At 51.8% G+C, this 21,111-nt stretch overlaps 1 protein-coding gene across 1 annotated transcript; it reads right to left on the reverse strand.

Moving 5' to 3' along the window:
* Positions 1-168: 168 nt before the first annotated feature.
* Positions 169-19,020, reverse strand: apc (APC regulator of WNT signaling pathway). The gene is made up of 18 exons (XM_084572335.1): positions 19,004-19,020; positions 18,579-18,734; positions 16,108-16,195; positions 15,802-16,033; positions 15,564-15,672; positions 15,361-15,474; positions 15,177-15,239; positions 15,039-15,089; positions 14,875-14,961; positions 12,194-12,371; positions 11,921-12,121; positions 11,745-11,840; positions 9,754-9,893; positions 7,531-7,608; positions 7,328-7,444; positions 7,043-7,257; positions 4,023-6,966; positions 169-3,067 (listed from the first exon to the last, which is right to left on the reverse strand). The coding sequence occupies exons 1-18, from the start codon at positions 19,007-19,009 to the stop codon at positions 1,130-1,132; spliced, it is 6,813 nt and encodes a 2,270-aa protein (XP_084428461.1). The 5' UTR covers positions 19,010-19,020; the 3' UTR covers positions 169-1,129.
* Between the last annotated feature and the right edge of the window lie 2,091 nt (positions 19,021-21,111).

Raw genomic sequence — 21,111 nt, forward strand, 5'->3', positions numbered from 1 at the left:
GACGGGGTCCAGCCTAACCCAGGTCTTCAGTCCATCACATGAACATTTTTATGAACATTTCTGAGAAAAATGTTTCAACGAGTTAATGAGGAGGAGGAGCTACCAGACTCATCATCTGATTGGCTCAATAATAATCGTCGTATCCATGGTGACACAGACACACAGAGCTGGAGTGTTGGACTTTATTGAACATAAAACGTTTTGGCAAAGACCAGTTTTAAATTATGTGCTTCAGAGTTCTCAGGTTTACAGCAATAACTTAGCTTACAGTGTTTCCAAGGCAACAGAGCAGGAAGTCTTCAGCAAACAGGTTAAAGAAACAAAAACAGTGACGAGAAAGGTTCTGAAAAAAACTGATCAACAGCTGATCAACAGCTGATCAACAGCTGATCAACAGCTGATCAACAGGCGATCAACAGCTGATCAACAGGCGATCAACAGGCGATCAACAGGCGATCAACAGCTGATCAACAGGCGATCAACAGGCGATCAACAGCTGATCAACAGCTGATCAACAGGCGATCAACAGGCGATCAACAGCTGATCAACAGCCGATCAACAGCCGATCAACAGCCGATCAACAGGCGATCAACAGGCGATCAACAGCTGATCAACAGCTGATCAACAGGCGATCAACAGGCGATCAACAGCTGATCAACAGCCGATCAACAGCTGATCAACAGCTGATCCGTTTTATTCAGAACCAAACTGTTAATTACACGTTGCCATGGCAACGTGGTTGGTTTGTTCAGAACCAAACTGTTAAAAGAGCAGAATGAGCTCAGACCTTACAGTTAGCAGAGACATCATCATCATCATCATCATCATCATCATCAGGTCACATCTGTCAGAGAGGGGGCGGGGCCATGCAGGACAGACAGGAGGCGGGGCTAAGCGCTACACATTATTGGTATAAAAACATAAAAAGTTTAGTAAATGTTTCCTCGTTGAATAAAGAAGCTTGACGGAAAGGTGAGAAGAGCCAATAAGAAGAGAGGAGGGGGGAGGGGCTATCACTTAAATACTGATTCACTTCCTGTACAGATCAAACACTTCCTGTCTATTTACACATTTTATCCTGTTTCAGCCGTGGAAGCCATTTTGTCAGTAGCCTCTTCTTCCCGTTTCACTACACCGATGTCACAATGTACGAGCCGCGCTCGCCACCGCCGCCGGCTCCACCGCCACCACCACTGGCTCCTCCCTCTCCACCCTTCGGCTCCCGTTTCTTGGTGACTGGCGTGGGAATGAGCGACGGGCGTGTTGGCGTCGCCGTTGCCAAAGTGGTGGTGGTTGCTGTGGTAGTGGCGGTGACCTCAGAGCTGCTCTTCCTCGGGGTTGGCGTGTAGTTGAAGGGGCTGACACGGGCCGCCACAGCGCCGCTGCGCTGCTGACCACGCTGTTGCTGTTGCTGTTGCTGTTGCGGTTGTGGTTGCGGCTGCGGTTGCCGTTCCAATGGTGGCTTCTCGTCCAGGCTCTCACAGCTCCTGCGTAGATTAAGGTTGGAGGAAGACGAAGAGGAGGAGGAGGGAATCTTGGAGGGGGCGGGGCTGTCGATGATGGGCGGGGCATTGGCGGCGGAGGGGGAGCGTGCTGAACAAGAAGAAGAGGAGCGTGGATTGTTGACGGGACAGTCCTCCAGACGAACCCACACGTCTTCTGATTTGTCAGTCAGGCTGTGGCCGGCCGAAGAGTCACCGCCACTTTTCGCCTTACGCCACGTCCCCTTAGACCTGGCGGCGCCCTCCTCCTCGCTCCTCCCCTTCTCGCTGGACTCAGACGAGGCCGACAGTACTGACGAAGAGCTTCCTGTCCTCTTCCAAGTGCCCACGCGTGGCAACGATGTCGAGTGTTTCCCGCCACCTGCTCCACTGCTGTTTTCCCGCTTCCAGGTTCCGGTGCGGCTGAAGCGAGATGATGTCACTTCCTGTGGGCGTGACGGGCTCTCAGAGTGGGAGCGGGTGACGTCGTGTCTCCGTGTTGCGGACGGCAGCGGCGTGTCGGGGCTGGACAGTGACTCTAGAGCTGACGGCGCCGTCGCTGCCGACTCCTCCAGCTTCCTCTTCAGAGTTGGACTCGGAGCTTCTTTGATGAAGGTTGATTGACGGACGAGTGCCGGCTTCTCAGGCTCCGCCTTCTGCTTCTTGGCGGCGGCAGAGCTGGCGAACCTCGTAGCTGATTCGCTCCTCGGGATGCCGGCGGCGCTTCTCGGCGTCCCGCTCTGTTTGGCGGTTCTAGCGGCAGGCGACGGCAATGCACTTCCTGGAGACGCTGTGCGCGGCGTCTGCAGCAGCTTCCCTCCTTTCTGATTGGCTGCTGAGGTGGAGCGCGAGGGGGTGGAGTCTCGAGAAGACCCGCCTCCTCTGTCTGCGTTGTCGCTGCCTCCTGGAGCTTTGCCGATGCCCGATGCTCTGGGTTTGCTCCGCCCCCTGGCGGCTGGCTCCGCCCTCGGCTTTCCTGTGATCAGACTCCTGTACACCTTCTTCCCGCCCCTCAGCGCCTTCGCCGCCTCCTCCTCCTCCTCCTCCTTCTTGGCCTCCAGCGAGCTGCGCTCTCCGGCCTTTAGGATCCTGGCGCCTCTCTTCACCTCCTCTTTTCCCTCCACCTCCTCCTCGGCGTTGTTGTTGGCTGATGGCAGGTGGAATGGCGAGCCGACAGACTTCAGGGACAGGACTGAGTCGGAGTCTGACGACGGCTGGCGGGACAGCGATGAGGCGGCGGCGGCGTTCAGACTGCTCACAATGGAGTTGGCGCCTTCTTGGATGGCCTTCCAATCAAAAGACTCGGAATCCGGGGAGGCGGGGCTTCTTGGCGCCTCTGAAGGCTCCTCTTCCGCCAGGATGCTGTCGTCGGCGGTGGAGTCAGGAAGTGGCGTGGTGGAGGCGGCGGCCTTCTTCTTCTTCTTGGGCATGGCGGAGCTGATGCACTCCTGCAGCAAGTCGTCCTCGGAGTCGATGCTCAGAGAACTGAGTGACGAGTTCCTGGAGAAGCAGACGGGCGTGTCCTCCACGTGGAAGGCTTTGGGGGCGTAGCCGCTGGCCACAGGGGGGCGGGACTTTGACTCCACCTGTGGATGACACAGACCGTTACCTGTGGTCCAGGTGTTACACACTGGTTCTCCGATGTCTGATTAATTAGTGATAAACTGCTACGTATCAGTGCTAAGCTGCTACATAGCAATGCTAAGCTGCTACATATCAACGCTAAGCTGCTACATAGCAATGCTAAGCTGCTACATATCAACGCTAAGCTGCTACATAGTTATGCTAAGCTGCTACGTATCAGTGCTAAGCTGCTACGTATCAGTGCTAAGCTGCTACATAGCAATGCTAAGGTGCTACGTATCAGTGCTAAGCTGCTACGTATCAATGCTAAGCTGCTACGTATCAGTGCTAAGCTGCTACATAGCAATGCTAAGGTGCTACGTATCAGTGCTAAGCTGCTACATAGCAATGCTAAGGTGCTACGTATCAGTGCTAAGCTGCTACGTATCAGTGCTAAGCTGCTACGTATCAATGCTAAGCTGCTACGTATCAGTGCTAAGCTGCTACATAGCAATGCTAAGGTGCTACGTATCAGTGCTAAGCTGCTACATAGCAATGCTAAGGTGCTACGTATCAATGCTAAGCTACTACGTATCAATGCTAAGCTGCTACGTATCAACGCTAAGCTGCTACGTATCAATGCTAAGCTGCTACATATCAATGCTAAGCTGCTACGTGTCAATGCTAAGCTGCTACATATCAACGCTAAGCTGCTACGTATCAATGCTAAGCTGCTACGTATCAATGCTAAGCTGCTACGTATCAACGCTAAGCTGCTACGTATCAATGCTAAGCTGCTACGTGTCAATGCTAAGCTAACTTTATTATCTGTAGTCCCACCATTAGACCACTAGATGGACCCTAAGGACCACGTATGACACCGACTTCTCCATCTACAGGTAATTTATTATTAGATGTTTGAAGCGTTGACATTAACTAAACTTGCCGTTGTTCTCTAACCTGGACATCTGGACTCACCTGTGCAGGGGGCGGAGCCTTGGCTCCTGACTTGCCTCCCGCCTTGTCTCCATCTTGTTTCTCTGGCGGCGGAGCAAACTCTTTGTTGTTGTTCTCCTGGTCGATGTCACTCAGCGAGCTCAGCGACGAGTTCCTGGAGAAGCAGACGGGCGTGTCCTCGATGGCGAATTTCTGCTTCTCGTCCGTTGCCGTCTGGTTGGCGGTCGGTTTGGTGCGAGGGAAAATGGCCGCCGTCTGCTGCTTCCTCCTTCGACCTTCTTCCTTCGTCCTCTTCTCCTCTTCGTCCTTCTCTCCACCGTCGTCTTCGTCGAAGTCCAGGGAGCTCAGTGAGTCGTTGCGTGAGAAGCAGCATGGCGTTCCCTCGATGGGCGTGTAATGACGCGGTGAGTCGAAGGCAAACCCGGGTTTGGCTTTGGCGGTGGTTGGCATGGTGACTCCATACGCGGCCCGCTGAGGCATCGGCTTCACGGGCGAGGTGGGTTTCTTCTTCTGCTGCTGTGGACCAAGAAGAGGTGGGGCTGTAGGGGGGAGAGGCGGTGGGAGGGGCGGGGCTTGCAGGTGTTCGCCGTTTGCTGCTCTGACTGGTTTCCTGGGTTTGGCTTTGGGCATAGCGGCGCTGATGCACTCAGCGAGGATGTCGTCGCCGTTCTCACCCTCAGGAAACCCAGCCCGCCTCCTGGGGGCGGAGGTGGGAGGGGCTACGAGGGCTGCCTCCTCATTGGGGGGGGACTCGATGGTGAGGTCACTGAGCGAGGTGGCCGTGGAGAAGTTGAGCGGCGTTCCCTCCACGCAGTAAACTCTCGGCACCTCCTCTGGGGGAGGAGCCGCATCCTTCCTCTGCTGCGGTTGGCTGCGGCTCTGAGGTGGGAGGAGCTTGTAGACGGGGAGCTGGCTCGGTTTTCGCGGCACCGCTTGCTGCTGTTTCTTTGGTTTCCGTGACGACTTAGGCATGGCCATGCTGATGCACGCTTCCAGGATGTCATCGTCATCGTCAGATTCGTCAAGGATCTGTTTAGGCTCCTCCTTCTGATTCTGAGCCCCTCCCTCCTCCTCCTCCCCGTCCTCCTCCTCCTCCTTCTTCATCTCTGCTGCAATGAACGGCTCGTCGAGACTGAGCGCGCTCAAACTGGAGGCGCCGGAGAAACCATATGGCGTGCTCTCTGTGGCGAAGTGCAGCAGTACGTCAGCGCTGCTCTCCTCCTCGTCCTTCTTCTTCGTGGTTTCCTCCTCCTCGGTTTTCTGGGTGGGCGGGGGCAGTGGCGGTGTCTTGGCACGGCTCGGTGGCATGGTCTGCCCCGGGCTGTCGGGGAGGTCGCTGGGGCTGACCACGCCGCTCGGCACGCCACTGCAGGGCTCGCTGGAACGCACCGAGCTGGCGATGGAGGAGGTGGAGAAGCTGTCGAGGGAACTGACCGACGTGCAGCGGCTGAACATCAGCGGCGTCTCCTGAGCGTACGGCTGCTCCGGCGGGCTTTTAGGAGTTCTGGCGCCCGATGATGATGTCACGTGGTGGTGGTGGTGGTGGTGAGAGTGACCGTGGTGGTGGTGGCTTCGCCGCCCCCGGGAGGCGGGGGCAGCCGCGGTCTGGCTCTCTGCCTCCTTCTGCTGCCGCTGCTGCTGTTGCTCCTCCTCCTTCTTGCTAACAGGAAGTGTTGGGTAGTCGTTGGCGGCGGCGCCCCTCCTCTTCCTCATGACATCGCCATCCTCGTCCTCCTCCGATGAGAGCGAGGAGAGCGAGCTGCCTCTGGAGAAGCAGATGGGCGTGTCCTCGACGCAGTAGGTCTGTGTCGACTCCTGGTTGCTCTTGGTCACTGATCTGACGGGGGGAGGCGGGGGGCGGAGCTTGCTGGTGGAGGAGGACATGGACGGAGGAAGTGAGGCGGCGGCGGATTCTTCGGGCTTGAACAGCGGCTTGCGGGAGGCGTCAGCGCCGTATTTTAGGCTGTAGTCGATCGGCTGCTCGGCCGGCGAGTCGCCGCCGTAGTTTGACGTTGCCGTGACAACATAGCGCGGCACTGATGCCATGCGGGCGCTACTTGGTGCCGCTTCGCTGGCGTTGCTCCTCCTCAGCCGGGCGTCCTGCTCGCTGTCGTCGTCGCTCTCGATGCTGCCGCGATGACTCGGACTCTGCCTTCCAGAGTTCAGCTGCTCATCCGAGTATTTCAGGCTGTAGTTGATGGGCGTGTCCAGGTCGGCGCCGTCGTCATCCGCCATGTGGTTGGCGCTGCGGATCTTGTGTGCTAGGTCGGCCGGGTACTTCCTGTACACGCAGCACTTGTTGGCGGCGCTCTCGTCGGAGGAGTAGAACGGCTCTGCCGACGGTTTGGTCTTGCCCCGGTTGCCGTACCCGTCGGCGCTGGTCACGCTGTTGAGGCTGTCGCTGGACGCCCGGACACTAGGAGGGAACACCGGCCGCGGGTACGGTGTCTCCTCACTGGGCCGCTTCGACCCGTCTCCGTTCTTCGGGCTTGACAGCACCGGTGTGTTGGCGTAGGAGCGCGTGGCACTGCCTCCTCCTCCGGCGCCGTTACAGCCCCGCCCCTTCCGATGCGCTGCCTTGGGGCTCAGGTTGTCGATGTTGTCAAAGGTTTCCGACAGCTGCTGCGCATCCAGCTCCTCAAACAACGCCTTCTGTTTGCGGGCGTGCAGCGACGGGGCGCCGGCACCCGGAGACACCACGCTAGCGTCTTTGTAGCGCGCCGGTCGGTTGGCCATGAGGTTGCGCAGGGCAGCAGCGCTGCCCATGGCGATCATCTTGTGCCGGGAGTGGATTAGGTTACGCAGCATGCCCACGGCGCCCAGCTCCCACAGCGCTTCCTGGTCTTTGGCATCTCGGGCTGACAAGTTCCAGAGCGTCCCGCAGGCGTTGGACACGATGGTCAGACTGTGGGACTTCAGGTGCTGCAGCAGCGTCGGCAGGCAGCTGTGTTCACGCAGGATCTGCCTGAAAAACAAAAAGCAGGGAGTCAGCGTCTGCAGCGGTGACACCATTCCTGTCTCTGGCAAACCAGGTGATTCACCTGTGCGCCTCGTTGGTGGCGATGAGGCTGGACACGTTCCGGAGGATGCCACCGCCGCTCTCGATGATGGCGAGGGTGTTGGTGTGGCTGCGATGGGTCAGCGTTCCCACCAGGAAGGCCAGAGCGCCATCCACGGCGCAGATGTCAGCCTTGTTCTCTGTGCAATGAGCCGACAGGTTCCAGAGGGCGCTCAGTACGGACTTCAGGGTCGACTCCTGGAACCAGGAACCAGCCAATCAGACACCAGGAACTAAACCCAAGTTAATATGAAGACGTCTTCTTTACCTTCTGCACCTCCAGAGCGCAGCCCATCAGCGCCCGCACGCTGCCGACCTCACGCAGCGTCTTCTTACTGTTGACATCAGCACGCCATGACAAGTTCCTCAGGACGCTGGCTATCACCTGGAGCGGACACCACACTGGCCGTCACACACACCCTCCTGAACAGCTGATCGTTATGTTGTTGCCGTGGTGACGGCTGAACTCACCTGCTGCAGGTCTTCACTCTCGGACTTGAGCTGGGCTACCATCGCCCTCATGCAGCCCTTCATGGAGCACAGCGTGGCCTGGAGGAATGGACAGAACACGTGAAGAACACGTGAAGAACATGTGAAGAACACGTGAAGAACACGTGAAGAACACGTGAACAGGGCTTAAAGTAAAAACAAATCCTGAGCCTGAACTTTTTCCAGGGGTGCAGTGGGTCCAACACGTACACTAGACAATATTACAAACAACTTTTTTTATTTAGGTATCGTTCTAAATAGAGTTCAAGATGATCTATAATCTAAAATATGATTTTTATAAATTAAAGGAGATTAGAGCTTTAAGCCTCACACCTCTCTGGGTTGTTCAGAGATGCATCACGGCTCCACCAGTGATCTGAATGATCTTTAGAAACTAAAGGTCCTAATGTTATAGAGCATCAGGATAATTAATCTGAGGAATTATTCAGTTAACAACCATTTAAATCAGTAAAGGACCATTTATATAAAACATTAAGAACATTCAGACCTGTGTCCGTGTTCTACAGAGGCTTCATTAAGAACATTCAGACCTGTGTCCGTGTTCTACAGAGGCTTCATTAAGAACATTCAGACCTGTGTCCGTGTTCTACAGAGGCTTCATCAAGAACATTCAGACCTGTGTCCGTGTTCTACAGAGGCTTCATTAAGAACATTCAGACCTGTGTCCGTGTTCTACAGTGGCTTCATTAAGAACATTCAGACCTGTGTCCGTGTTCTACAGTGGCTTCATTAAGAACATTCAGACCTGTGTCCGTGTTCTACAGAGGCTTCATTAAGAACATTCAGACCTGTGTCCGTATTCTATAGAGGCTTCATTAAGAACATTCAGACCTGTGTCCGTGTTCTACAGAGGCTTCATCAAGAACATTCAGACCTGTGTCCGTGTTCTACAGAGGCTTCATTAAGAACATTCAGACCTGTGTCCGTGTTCTACAGAGGCTACATTAAGAACATTCAGACCTGTGTCCGTGTTCTACAGAGGCTTCATTAAGAACATTCAGACCTGTGTCCGTGTTCTACAGAGGCTTCATTAAGAACATTCAGACCTGTGTCCGTGTTCTACAGAGGCTTCATTAAGAACATTCAGACCTGTGTCCGTGTTCTACAGAGGCTTCATCAACATTCAGACCTGTGTCCATGTTCTACAGAGGCTTCATTAAGAACATTCAGACCTGTGTCCCTGTTCTACAGAGGCTTCATCAACATGAAGAGAAAACAAACTTCATGAGCTTCTCAGACGTTGGTTAAACTCTGCTGATAGACCAGGTCTTCATGTAACTGACTGATGATTTAAAACAGTTTAGTCAAAGCATTTTATCAACATCTATATTTTACACAGATCTATAAGATCGTCAGTGATAAATCATGTTCTACAGTGAACACCATCCGTCATTGACGCCGGTACGTCAGCTGTAGATGTTTCTCACATCAAACGACTTGTTGGATGCGTGATCAGCTGTTCTGTGACCGGGGTCTCCTTGGTGACGCCGCTAGTAGCGTAAATTAGCTTCTTCCAGCACAACACACAGAAACAATCACCTGGCTCTATTAATCGCCTCCAGCAACCAAAGGTTTGACGTCTCTGTCTCTTTCTTGTATCATCACCAGGACCATTTATTTATAACTCATCTATCAGTCAGGACGTCCTCCCCTGGCTTCATGAATTTATTCTCTGTCGACTTCGGTGAAACTGTTGCGTCTGCTGCGTTCAAGACAAGTTGGAAGTAACCGAGACGTCACAGCGTTCACGCTACAGGTTAACTCAGAGGAGAAATACGAAGTTTGGGACATTATCATTATCTGATGAACAATAAAAACATAAGCAGCAGCAATTTATGATTATTATGGACAAAGACAGACAGACGTGTTCTTTCAGAGTTTGACGCTGCTCAGTTCACTCAGAGCTCGTTTTATCCCCAAGTCCTGAACGCAGCATCACCTGCTGCTGACCTCAGTTAAGACTTCACAGGCCCCGCCCCCTCCCTACTTATGATTGGCTGTAACATTAGTTTGGTTAGGAGAGAACGCTGGTTTCCTCTCATTCCATTGGTCAGTGAACTCAACTGACTTGAACATGACAATAACCATCAACAAGTTATTTTTGCCTCACGCCAGAGATCCGGCACGGGGCCAGGATACTTTAAACGCTGCATGAAGAACACGTTCACACGTTCATACTCTCACCTTATTGGCCACATCTCCAAAGGTGAGGTTTGTGAGCGCCATGCCGGCGTAGCGCCGCAGAGTGACGCTGTAATGATCGCTGCTCAGACCGAACATCTCACAGTCGACCTGGAGCAGCTCAGCCACCGCCTGAAGACCGCCTGCAGGGACAAGGACCCACGAGACGGGTAATACGAATATTAAACCAGTCAGTAAATATATTTAACCAGTCAGTAGATATATTAAACCAGTACAACCAGTCAGCAAATATATTAAACCAGTCAGTAAATATTAAACCAGTCAGTAAATATATTAAACCAGTCAGTAAATATATTTAACCAGTCAGTAAATATTAAACCAGTCAGCAAATATATTAACCAGTAAATATATTAAACCAGTCAGCAAATATATTTAACCAGTCAGTAGATATATTAAACCAGTACAACCAGTCAGCAAATATATTAAACCAGTCAGCAAATATATTAACCAGTCAGTAAATATATTTAACCAGTCGGTAAATATATTAAACCAGTCGGTAAACATTAAACCAGTCAGTAAATATTAAACCAGTAAATATATTAACCAGTCAGTAAATATATTAACCAGTCAGTAAATATTAAACCAGTCAGTAAATATTAAACCAGTCAGTAAATATATCAAACCAGTCAGTAAATATATTAACCAGTCAGTAAATATTAAACAGTAAATATATTAACCAGTCAGTAAATATATAAAACCAGTCAGTAAACATTAAACCAGTCAGTAAACATTAAACCAGTCAGTAGATATATAAAACCAGTCAGTAAATATATTAAACCAGTCAGTAAATATATTAAACAGTAAATATATTAAACCAGTCAGTAAATATTAAACCAGTCAGTAAATATTAAACCAGTCAGTAAATAAATTAACCAGTCAGTAGATACATTAAACCAGTCAGTAGATACATTAAACCAGTCAGTAAATATGAAACAGTGAAAATTAAACCAGTCAGTAAACATTAAACCAGTCAGTAAATATATTAAACCAGTCAGTAAATATATTAACCAGTCAGTAAATATTAAACCAGCCAGTAGATACAGTAAACCAGTCAGTAGATACATTAAACCAGTCAGTAAATATGAAACAGTAAACATATTTAACCAGTCAGTAAACATATTTAACCAGTCAGTAGATATATAAAACCAGTCAGTAAATATATTAAACCAGTCAGTAAATATATTGAACCAGTCAGTAAACATTAAACCAGTCAGTAGATATATTAACCAGTCAGTAAATATATTAAACCAGTCAGTAGATATATAAAACCAGTCAGTAGATATATAAAACCAGTCAGTAAATATATTAAACCAGTCAGTAAACATTAAACCAGTCAGTAAATATATTAAACCAGTCAGTAAACATTAAACCAGTCAGTAAATATATAAAACCAGTCAGTAAATATATTTAACCAGTCAGTAAACATTAAACCAGTCAGTAAATACATTAACCAGTCAGTAGATACATTAAACCAGTCAGTAGATATATTAACCAGTCAGTAAACATTAAACCAGTCAGTAAATATATAAAACCAGTCAGTAGATACATTAAACCAGTCAGTAGATATATTAACCAGTCAGTAAACATTAAACCAGTCAGTAAATATATAAAACCAGTCAGTAGATATATAAAACCAGTCAGTAAATATATTAAACCAGTCAATAAATATATTGAACCAGTCAGTAAACATTAAACCAGTCAGTAAATATATTAAACCAGTCAGTAAACATTAAACCAGTCAGTAAATATATAAAACCAGTCAGTAAATATATTTAACCAGTCAGTAAACATTAAACCAGTCAGTAAATATATTAACCAGTCAGTAGATACATTAAACCAGTCAGTAGATATATTAACCAGTCAGTAAACATTAAACCAGTCAGTAAATATATAAAACCAGTCAGTAGATACATTAAACCAGTCAGTAGATATATTAACCAGTCAGTAAACATTAAACCAGTCAGTAAACCCACCGAGCTCGTTCATGGCGTGGCGATGCTCTTCATCGAAGGACAGTTTCATGAGGACGCAGACGGCGGGACAGATCTGATGCTCCACTGGAGACGGCACTGAACACATCAGGACACACGTGTTACACGGCAGCAGGCGGCGGCGGCGCCGTGGCGGCGGTTGTGATCATGTGACTTACTGGGGTTGTCCTCCTGGTCGACGCCCCTCTCGTGGTCCTCCTGCCAGCTCCAGCAGGCCTCGCAGTAATGGCGTACCTGCTCCAGCAGGTGGAGCACTCTGATCTCCCGCCGTCCTCTCTTATCGTCCGGCTGACTGTGGACGATGTTGTGCAGCGCCGCCGACGCTCGCGCTCGAGCCTCCTTACTGCCCCGGGAGTTACCTAGGCAACCAGACGTAAACAATGAGCACATGAGGAGTCACCAGAACGACCGCTGTAGAAACCAGTGGTTACCTAGCAACAAGGAGTCCTTGTCGTTGCCGTGCAACAGCTGGATGAGCAGCGGCAGACAACCCGACTGACGCATGGCGATGCACGAGTCCTGAGAGCTGGACATGGCGAGCAGCGTCCGAGACATGTCGTCCTTATCGTGGGTCCCCAGCATGGACAGGAGACTGTACACCATCTCCACCTGCAGGGGGCAACACGGGGGCAATTACTGCAGCTGGGGGCAACACGGGGGCAACACGGGGGTAATTACTGCAGCTGGGGGCAACACGGGGGCAATTACTGCAGCTGGGGGCAACATGGAGGCAATTACTGCAGCTGGGGGCAACATGGGGGCAACACGGGGGGAATTACTGCAGCTGGGGGCAACATGGGGGCAACACGGGGGCAATTACTGCAGCTGGGGGCAACACGGGGGCAACACGGGGGAAATTACTGCAGCTGGGGGCAACACGGGGGCAACACGGGGCTAATTACTGCAGCTGGGGGCAACATGGAGGCAATTACTGCAGCTGGGGGCAACACTGGGGAAACACCGGGGTAATTACTGCAGCTGGGGGCAACACTGGGGCGACACGGGGGTAATTACTGCAGCTGGGGGCAACACGGGGGCAATTACTGCAGCTGGGGGCAACACTGGGGCAACACTGGGGCAACACGGAGGTAATTACTGCAGCTGGGGGCAACACGGGGGCAACACGGGGGGAATTACTGCAGCTGGGGGCAACACGGGGGCAACACGGGGGGAATTACTGCAGTCTGGGGCAACACAGGGGCAACACGGGGGGAATTACTGCAGCTGGGGGCAACACGGGGGCAACACAGGGCTAATTACTGCAGCTGGGGGCAACACCGGGGTAATTACTGCAGCTGGGGGCAACACTGGGGCAACACGGGGGCAATTACTGCAGCTGGGGGCAACACTGGGGCAACACGGGGGCAATTACTGCAGCTGGGGGCAACACGGGGGCAACACGGGGGTAATTACTGCAGCTGGGGGCAACACGGGGGCAACACGGGGGGAATTACTGCAGCTGGGGGCAACACGGGGGCAACACGGGGGGAATTACTGCAGCTGGGGGCAACATTAGGGCAACACAGGAGTAATTACTGCAGCTGGGGGCAACACGGGGGGCATTACTGCAGCTGGGGGCAACACTGGGGCAACACAGGGCAATTACTGCAGCTGGGGGCAACATGGGGGCAACACGGGGGGAATTACTGCAGCTGGGGGCAACACGGGGGCAACACGGGGGGAATTACTGCAGCTGGGGGCAACACGGGGGCAACACAGGAGTAATTACTGCAGCTGGGGGCAACACGGGGGGAATTACTGCAGCTGGGGGCAACACGGGGGCAACACAGGAGTAATTACTGCAGCTGGCGGCAACACGGAGGCAATTACTGCAGCTGGGGGCAACACGGGGGGAATTACTGCAGCTTGGGGCAACACTGGGGCAACACAGGGCAGTTACTGCAGCTGGGGGCAACATGGGGGCAACACGGGGGGAATTACTGCAGCTGGGGGCAACACTGGGGAAACACGGGGGCAATTACTGCAGCTGGGGGCAACATGGAGGCAATTACTGCAGTTGGGGGCAACATGGGGGCAACACGGGGGGAATTACTGCAGCTGGGGGCAACACTGGGGCAACACGGGGCAATTACTGCAGCTGGGGGCAACACGGGGGGAATTACTGCAGCTGGGGGCAACACTGGGGCAACACGGGGAATTACTGCAGCTGGGGGCAACACTGGGGCAACACAGGGGTAATTACTGCAGCTGGGGGCAACACGGAGGCAATTACTGCAGCTGGGGGCAACACGGGGGGAATTACTGCAGCTGGGGGCAACACGGGGCAATTACTGCAGCTGGGGGCAACATGGGGGCAACACGGGAGGAATTACTGCAGCTGGGGGCAACACTGGGGCAATTACTGCAGCTGGGGGCAACATGGAGGCAACACGGGGGGAATTACTGCAGCTGGGGGGCAACACTGGGGCAACACGGGGCAATTACTGCAGCTGGGGGCAACATGGGGGCAACACGGGGGGAATTACTGCAGCTGGGGGCAACACTGGGGCAACACAGGGGTAATTACTGCAGCTGGGGGCAACACGGGGGCAACACGGGGGGAATTACTGCAGCTGGCGGCAACACGGAGGTAATTACTGCAGCTGGGGGCAACACTGGGGCAACACGGGGCAATTACTGCAGCTGGGGGCAACATGGGGGCAACACGGGGGGAATTACTGCAGCTGGGGGCAACACTGGGGCAACACAGGGGTAATTACTGCAGCTGGGGGCAACATGGGGGCAACACGGGGGGAATTACTGCAGCTGGGGGCAACACTGGGGCAACACGGGGCAATTACTGCAGCTGGGGGCAACATGGGGGCAACACGGGGGGAATTACTGCAGCTGGGGGCAACACGGGGGCAATTACTGCAGCTGGGGGCAACATGGAGGCAACACGGGGGTGATTACTGCAGCTGGGGGCAACATGGAGGCAACACGGGGGTAATTACTGCAGCTGGGGGCAACATGGGGGCAACACGGGGGCAATTACTGCAGCTGGGGGCAACACGGGGGCAACACGGGGGCAATTATTACAGCTGGGGGCAACACGGGGCAATTACTGCAGCTGGGGGCAACACGGGGGTCTCCTGTTGCTGGGCAGATTTACCTTTGTGCCCAGGTGGCTGGTAATGATTCGTCGAGGCACAGAGAAAGCCATCTCATTGGTCGGCTCGTGGTCCAATCGCCCGGAGCTCTGGAGAAGAAACACGACTTTAAAGAACAGAGACGATGAACACAGGAACGTTAGCGTCCAACCGTCCAACCGCTCACCTGAGCACCAGCCAATCCGCCGCCGTCGCTCGCCCCCTGAGCGTCCTCCACCTGGAGAGAGGAAGCACACAGACGCTCAGGTAACAGCAGTGACTCAAAGGCCAGACAGACAGGTGTCACCCTGACAGGTAAGGTTACCTGTAGCCGTGCTCCCAGCCTGAGGATGTCCTTCTCTATCTGCTGGATACGAGACACACGCCTCTGAAAACACGCAGTGAAAAGGGGTTTAGGTCACTTCCTGGCCTCTAACCTGCGCATCACTTCCTGTTCCCTGCCCCCTAGGTGCTCTGCTGAAGGCCAGGGACAGGTGAGCTCCTCCTACCTGAGCTCTCTTCTCCATCTCCTGACAGGTGCCCAGCTGCTGCTCCATCGCCGACCGGATCTGCCGAGCCTCAAACTCCAGCTGGCGTCGTCTCATGTCCGTCTGCAGAGTGAACTGACACAAAGGCTCTCGTTAAAACGACCAATCAAAGCTGGAGATGAGCGACGGGTCACAGCTGATGATCAGCTGATCAGGTCTCTTACGTTTTCAGCCAGGGGCAGACTGTCGATCCTCTTGGTGAGGTTCTGGAGTTGAGCGTAGTACCAGTCCTTATCCTTCTCCTCCTTCTCCAGCTCAGCCAATAGGAGAGACCTGTCAATATACAGCAGCCAATCACAGAGCAGCATCCACACAGACAAAGGACAAGAAGAAAGTTCCTGGTCAGTGGTATTATTCAGACCAGCCCTAGAACCAGGACCAGGACCAGAACGTCAGCAGTACCTCTCCTTCTCCAGCTCCTCCAGGCAGTGGTCGTGGCCGTCTCTCCCTGTAGACGACAGCCCTCTCATGGGGAAGGGAACGGTCATCAGGGGAACCAGAGCTCCAGAACCTCCGGAACCTCCGGAACCTCCAGCTGCTCCTCCAGAACCAGAAGACGCTGAGCTGGAGGAGGACGAGGGCGGCAGAGGGGGCCTCGACCTGGCCTTGAATCCTGGTGAATCCAGGCTCATCTCTGGAGGAGAGACAGTCAGTCAGAGTGTGTTCAGGAGTTCTCATGCTGCGTTCAGGTGCATCCGTTTTGTTCACCTTTCAGTCTTTCAATGAGCTCCAGCTGAGATCCAGATGCCTCTCCAGGCTCTTCTTCTATGGTGCCCTGCAACTGCTTCAGCACTTCCTGTTTACACCAGAAAAGAAGTGGTTCAGTTTGACCTCAGTGTGTGTTTCCTGCTGCCACCACCAGCTGATCCATCAGCCGATCCATCAGCTGATCCACCAGCCGATCCATCATGTCTGTCTCTACTCACCACGATCAATCTGCAGCGCTCAAACAGCGACATGATGGAAACTAACAAGAATGTTTCTGCTCATCCACCAAACAGGAAACAGGAAACAGGAAATGGGAAGTGAGACCGTGTTTGGACGGGACAATAAGAAACCAGAGACAACGATACGCTACGACTGAAAAACAACAACTGAAACAGACGGAGACGGAACGACAGAAAAATATAAATAAAGACGAATGAAACAGACGAAGAGGAGGGATGAAGAGAGCAGGAAGAAAGACGACAAAACAACAAGAGAAAAGACAGACGCCTCACTCCGACACGTTTCCTCTCAACCAAAGATCCTCACAATGAAGTCTCACTCTGATCAACAACAAGGAGCTCTTTCTGAGGGACAGCGCGTGATTGGTGGAAAATACCAAGAGGTCTATTCTGGGCCGGGCGAGAGAGAGAGAGAGAGAGAGAGAGAGAGAGAGAGAGAGAGAGAGAGAGAGAGAGAGAGAGAGAGAGAGAGAGAGAGAGAGAGAGAGAGAGAGAGAGAGAGAGAGAGAGAGACTGAACAGAGCTGAAGGTGAAGAAGAGGAGAATTCGGTCTGAGGTTTAGTTCTGGATTCATCCCGACATAACATCATATTCACTGCTCCAGAACAACATCGCGTTCATGTGCTCTCGAACAACATCGCGTTCATGTGCTCCAGAACAACATCGCGTTCATGTGCTCTCGAACAACATCGCGTTCATGTGCTCCAGAACAACATCGCGTTCATGTGCTCCAGAACAACATCGCGTTCATGTGCTCTCGAACAACATCGCGTTCATGTGCTCCAGAACAACATCGCGTTCGTGTGCTCTCGAACAACATCGCGTTCATGTGCTCAAGAACAACATCGCGTTCCGTGCTCTAGAACAACATCGCGTTCCGAGCACCAGAACAACATCGCGGTCATGTGCTCCAGAACAACATCGCGTTCATGTGCTCCAGAACAACATCGCGTTCATGTGCTCTAGAACAACATCGCGTTCATGTGCTCTAGAACAACATCGCGTTCCCTGCTCCAGAACAACATCGCGTTCCCTGCTCCAGAACAACATCGCGTTCATGTGCTCTCGAACAACATCGCGTTCCCTGCTCCAGAACAACATCGCGTTCCCTGCTCTTGAACAACATCGCGTTCATGTGCTCCAGAACAACATCGCGTTCATGTGCTCTAGAACAACATCGCGTTCATGTGCTCAAGAACAACAACATCGCGTTCCGTGCTCTTGAACAACATCGCGTTCATGTGCTCCAGAACAACATCGCGTTCCCTGCTCCAGAACAACATCGCGTTCATGTGCTCCAGAAAAACATCGCATTCATGTGCTCCAGAAAAACATCGCATTCATGTGCTCTAGAACAACATCGCGTTTATGTGCTCTAGAACAACATTGCGTTCATGTGCTCTAGAACATCGCGTTCATGTGCTCTAGAACATCGCGTTCATGTGCTCTAGAACATCGCGTTCATGTGCTCAACATTGCGTTCATGTGCTCTAGAACAACATTGCGTTCATGTGCTCTTGAACAACATCGCGTTCATGTGCTCTAGAACAACATCGCGTTCATGTGCTCTGGAACAACATCGCGTTCTGGAACAACATCGCGTTCATGTGCTCTGGAACAACATCGCGTTCCGTGCTCTTGAACAGCATCGCGTTCATGTGCTCCAGAACAACATCGCGTTCCCTGCTCTAGAACAACATCGCGTTCATATGCTCCAGAAAAACATCGCGTTCATGTGCTCTAGAACAACATCGCGTTCCCTGCTCTCGAACAACATCGCGTTCATGTGCTCCAGAAAAACATCGCGTTCATGTGCTCTTGAACAACATCGCGTTCATGTGCTCCAGAAAAACATCGCGTTCATGTGCTCTGGAACAACATCGCGTTCATGTGCTCTAGAACAACATCGCGTTCCGTGCTCTTGAACAGCATCGCGTTCATGTGCTCCAGAACAACATCGCGTTCCCTGCTCTAGAACAACATCGCGTTCATATGCTCCAGAAAAACATCGCGTTCATGTGCTCTAGAACAACATCGCGTTCATGTGCTCCAGAACAACATCGCGTTCATGTGCTCCAGAACAACATCGCGTTCCCTGCTCTAGAACAACATCGCGTTCCCTGCTCTAGAACAACATCGCGTTCATGTGTTCTAGAACAACACTGTGTTCCGTGCTCTAGAACATGTAGACCATCCACTAACATCAGTCCAGGCCGTGGGGGACAGCTCTACCTTCATGTTGGACGCCTCGGTCTCCAGCTTGGTCAGGTGGTTGGAGTTGTCCTGCAGCTCCTGTCTCAGGTTGGAGTTCTCCATCTTCAACACCTCCACCTGCCTCAGCAGCTGGTCGTACGACGCTGCCGCCATGTTGGAGGAGCCACGTCTGAACTGTAAAACACAACCAGAAGACGTCAGCGGTTCAACTTCCTGTCAGTTGCACCAATCTGATCATTGACAACAAGACGTTCTCAGTAAAACAGAGTTTGCAACAACATGAGCATCATGTGATGTCGACTGACTCTCACACGATACATACGACCGCAACACCGCAACACAACACAGCAACACCGCAACACAGCAACACCGCAACACAGCAACACAGCAACACCGCAACACAGCAACACAGCAACACAGCAACACAGCAACACCGCAATCACCTTCATTACACCTCTGAATGATCCTCTGGAAATACCAGCATCCAGCAACTCTTCAGCAGAGAGCAACTGGATAAAGTTTATTAATCCTATGTTGCCTTTCAGCTAAAAACATGGAGATATGATTTTTGGTCCAAGTGGTCTCTCTCTCTCTCTACTATATATATAGATATATAGATATAGATATATATATAGTAGCCACACATATATATATATATATATATATATGTGTGGCTGTGGCTCAGTGGGTAGAGCGGGTTGTCCACCAACCAGAGGGTTAGCGGTTCGATCCCCGGAATGTGCCACATGCTGAAGTGTCCTTCAGCAAGACACTGAACCCCCAGTTGCTCCCAGTGTGAGGCACTGGTGTGTGACTGTGTGTGTGACTGTGTGTGTGACTGTGTGTGTGACTGTGTGTGTGACTGTAAAGCGCTTTGAGAACCAACAGGTAGAAAAGCTTTATATAAAAGACATTTACCATTTATAGTTTTATTCTGTTCTGAGTCCTTTAATAATTATAAAACTAGAGTGTACCAGAAGTACTAGTACCGGGAAGCACTGCAGTACTGTCAAGTACTAGTACCGGGAAGTACTGCAGTACTGTGAAGTACTAGTACCAGGGAGTACTGCAGTACTGTGAAGTACTAGAATCAGAGTATTAGAGTGTAACTGATCTTTGGGACCAGCTTTGATCGATCAGCTGGAAGCCGTGAAGGACAGAAGAAGAACAGCCTCCCCCCTCCTCTCCCCCCTCCTCTCCCCCTCCTCCCCCTCCTCTCCCCCCTCCTCCATCACCGGTCGGCCATTTTCTCTCCCTCCTCTCCTCTCCCTCCATCATCCCCTCCCCACCTCCCTCTCTCCATCCATCGACCATCCCTCCATCCTCTCTCTTCACACACAACAAATTAAATGCAAAGAAGAAAATGGCCGAGAACAACAGACAATGAAGACCCCCCTTCCTCTCCCTCCCCCCTTCCTCTCCCTCCCTCCCTCCCTCTCTCTCTCTCCCTGCGTCTCCCTCCCCAGTGATCTGTTCATCCCCCGACAGACAGAGAACAGAACAGATGGATGAATAAAGGATGGAGAGATGCTGGATAAAGAAAGAGAAAATGGCAGCTCACCCCATCGCTGTCGCCTCCATCAGCCTCTCTCTCTCTCTCTCTCTCTCTCTCTCTCTGTCTGACAGAGGACAGTCAGCTGGGCCAACCAGCAGCCAATCAGGAGCCAGAGCAGACAGAGAGAGGAAGGGAGGGGCAGCCCCCTCCTCCCCTGCTCCCAGCATGCTTTGCAGCAGATACTGCAGACTGACTGACTGATCATAGGACATATATGATACAGATATACACGAGACATCAACTACTTATATACGACATATAATATATATTTACTACTCACATAATAAACATAGATGGTAAATGTCTTTTATATAAAGCTTTTTATATACTGCGCTTTACAGTCACACACACAGTCACACACACATTCACACACCAGTGCCTCACACTGGGAGCAACTGGAGGTTCAGCGTCTTGCTCAAGGACACTTCGGCATGTGGCACATTCCGGGGATCGAACCGCTAACCCTCTGGTTCGTGGACAACCCGCTCTACCCACTGAACCATAATATCAAATATTATAATACTTTAACTACAGATATACTAAATAATGTGGACATATATGGTGTTAGTACATGTTAGTACATGTTAGTACACGTGGAGAGTGACATGTCAATGTTAATACTACAGTGGTCCCCTAACCCTCCTCCACGTCCCCCACGTCCCCCACGTCCCCCAGGATCTAACTGTCTCTGGGTGCATCTGAATACCCATACTAACGTCCTGTTCAGTAGGCGAGACGCAGTACGCCACAGTAGTAGTACGTCCGAATTCTTAGTAGACATCGACTAGGAGGCGAAAAATCCCCGGATGGCCTACTACCTCCACAGTCTACAACGGTAGCTCACTACGCTATCCCACAATTCAGCGGGAGCCCGCTAAGCGTAGAAGAAGACGAGCCGCCGGGAAAATCAAATCAGACAAAATGGCTGAGACGGTTGTGACAGCTACAGCTACGACAACCCAAGTTTATAAATGTCAGTATATTAGGATAAATGTT

This window comes from Chelon labrosus (assembly GCF_963514085.1).
Source record: "Chelon labrosus genome assembly, chromosome: 22".
NCBI lineage: Eukaryota > Metazoa > Chordata > Actinopteri > Mugiliformes > Mugilidae > Chelon > Chelon labrosus.

What these genes read in the sequence shown, in the direction of transcription:
- apc (XM_084572335.1), bottom strand. An exon ending in CCAGCCACCTGGGCACAAAG is followed by an intron (nt 12,372 to 14,874) that starts GTAAATCTGCCC and finishes TGCCCCCTGCAG; the next exon opens with GTGGAGATGGTGTACAGTCT. An exon ending in CAAGGACTCCTTGTTGCTAG is followed by an intron (nt 12,122 to 12,193) that starts GTAACCACTGGT and finishes CTGGTTGCCTAG; the next exon opens with GTAACTCCCGGGGCAGTAAG.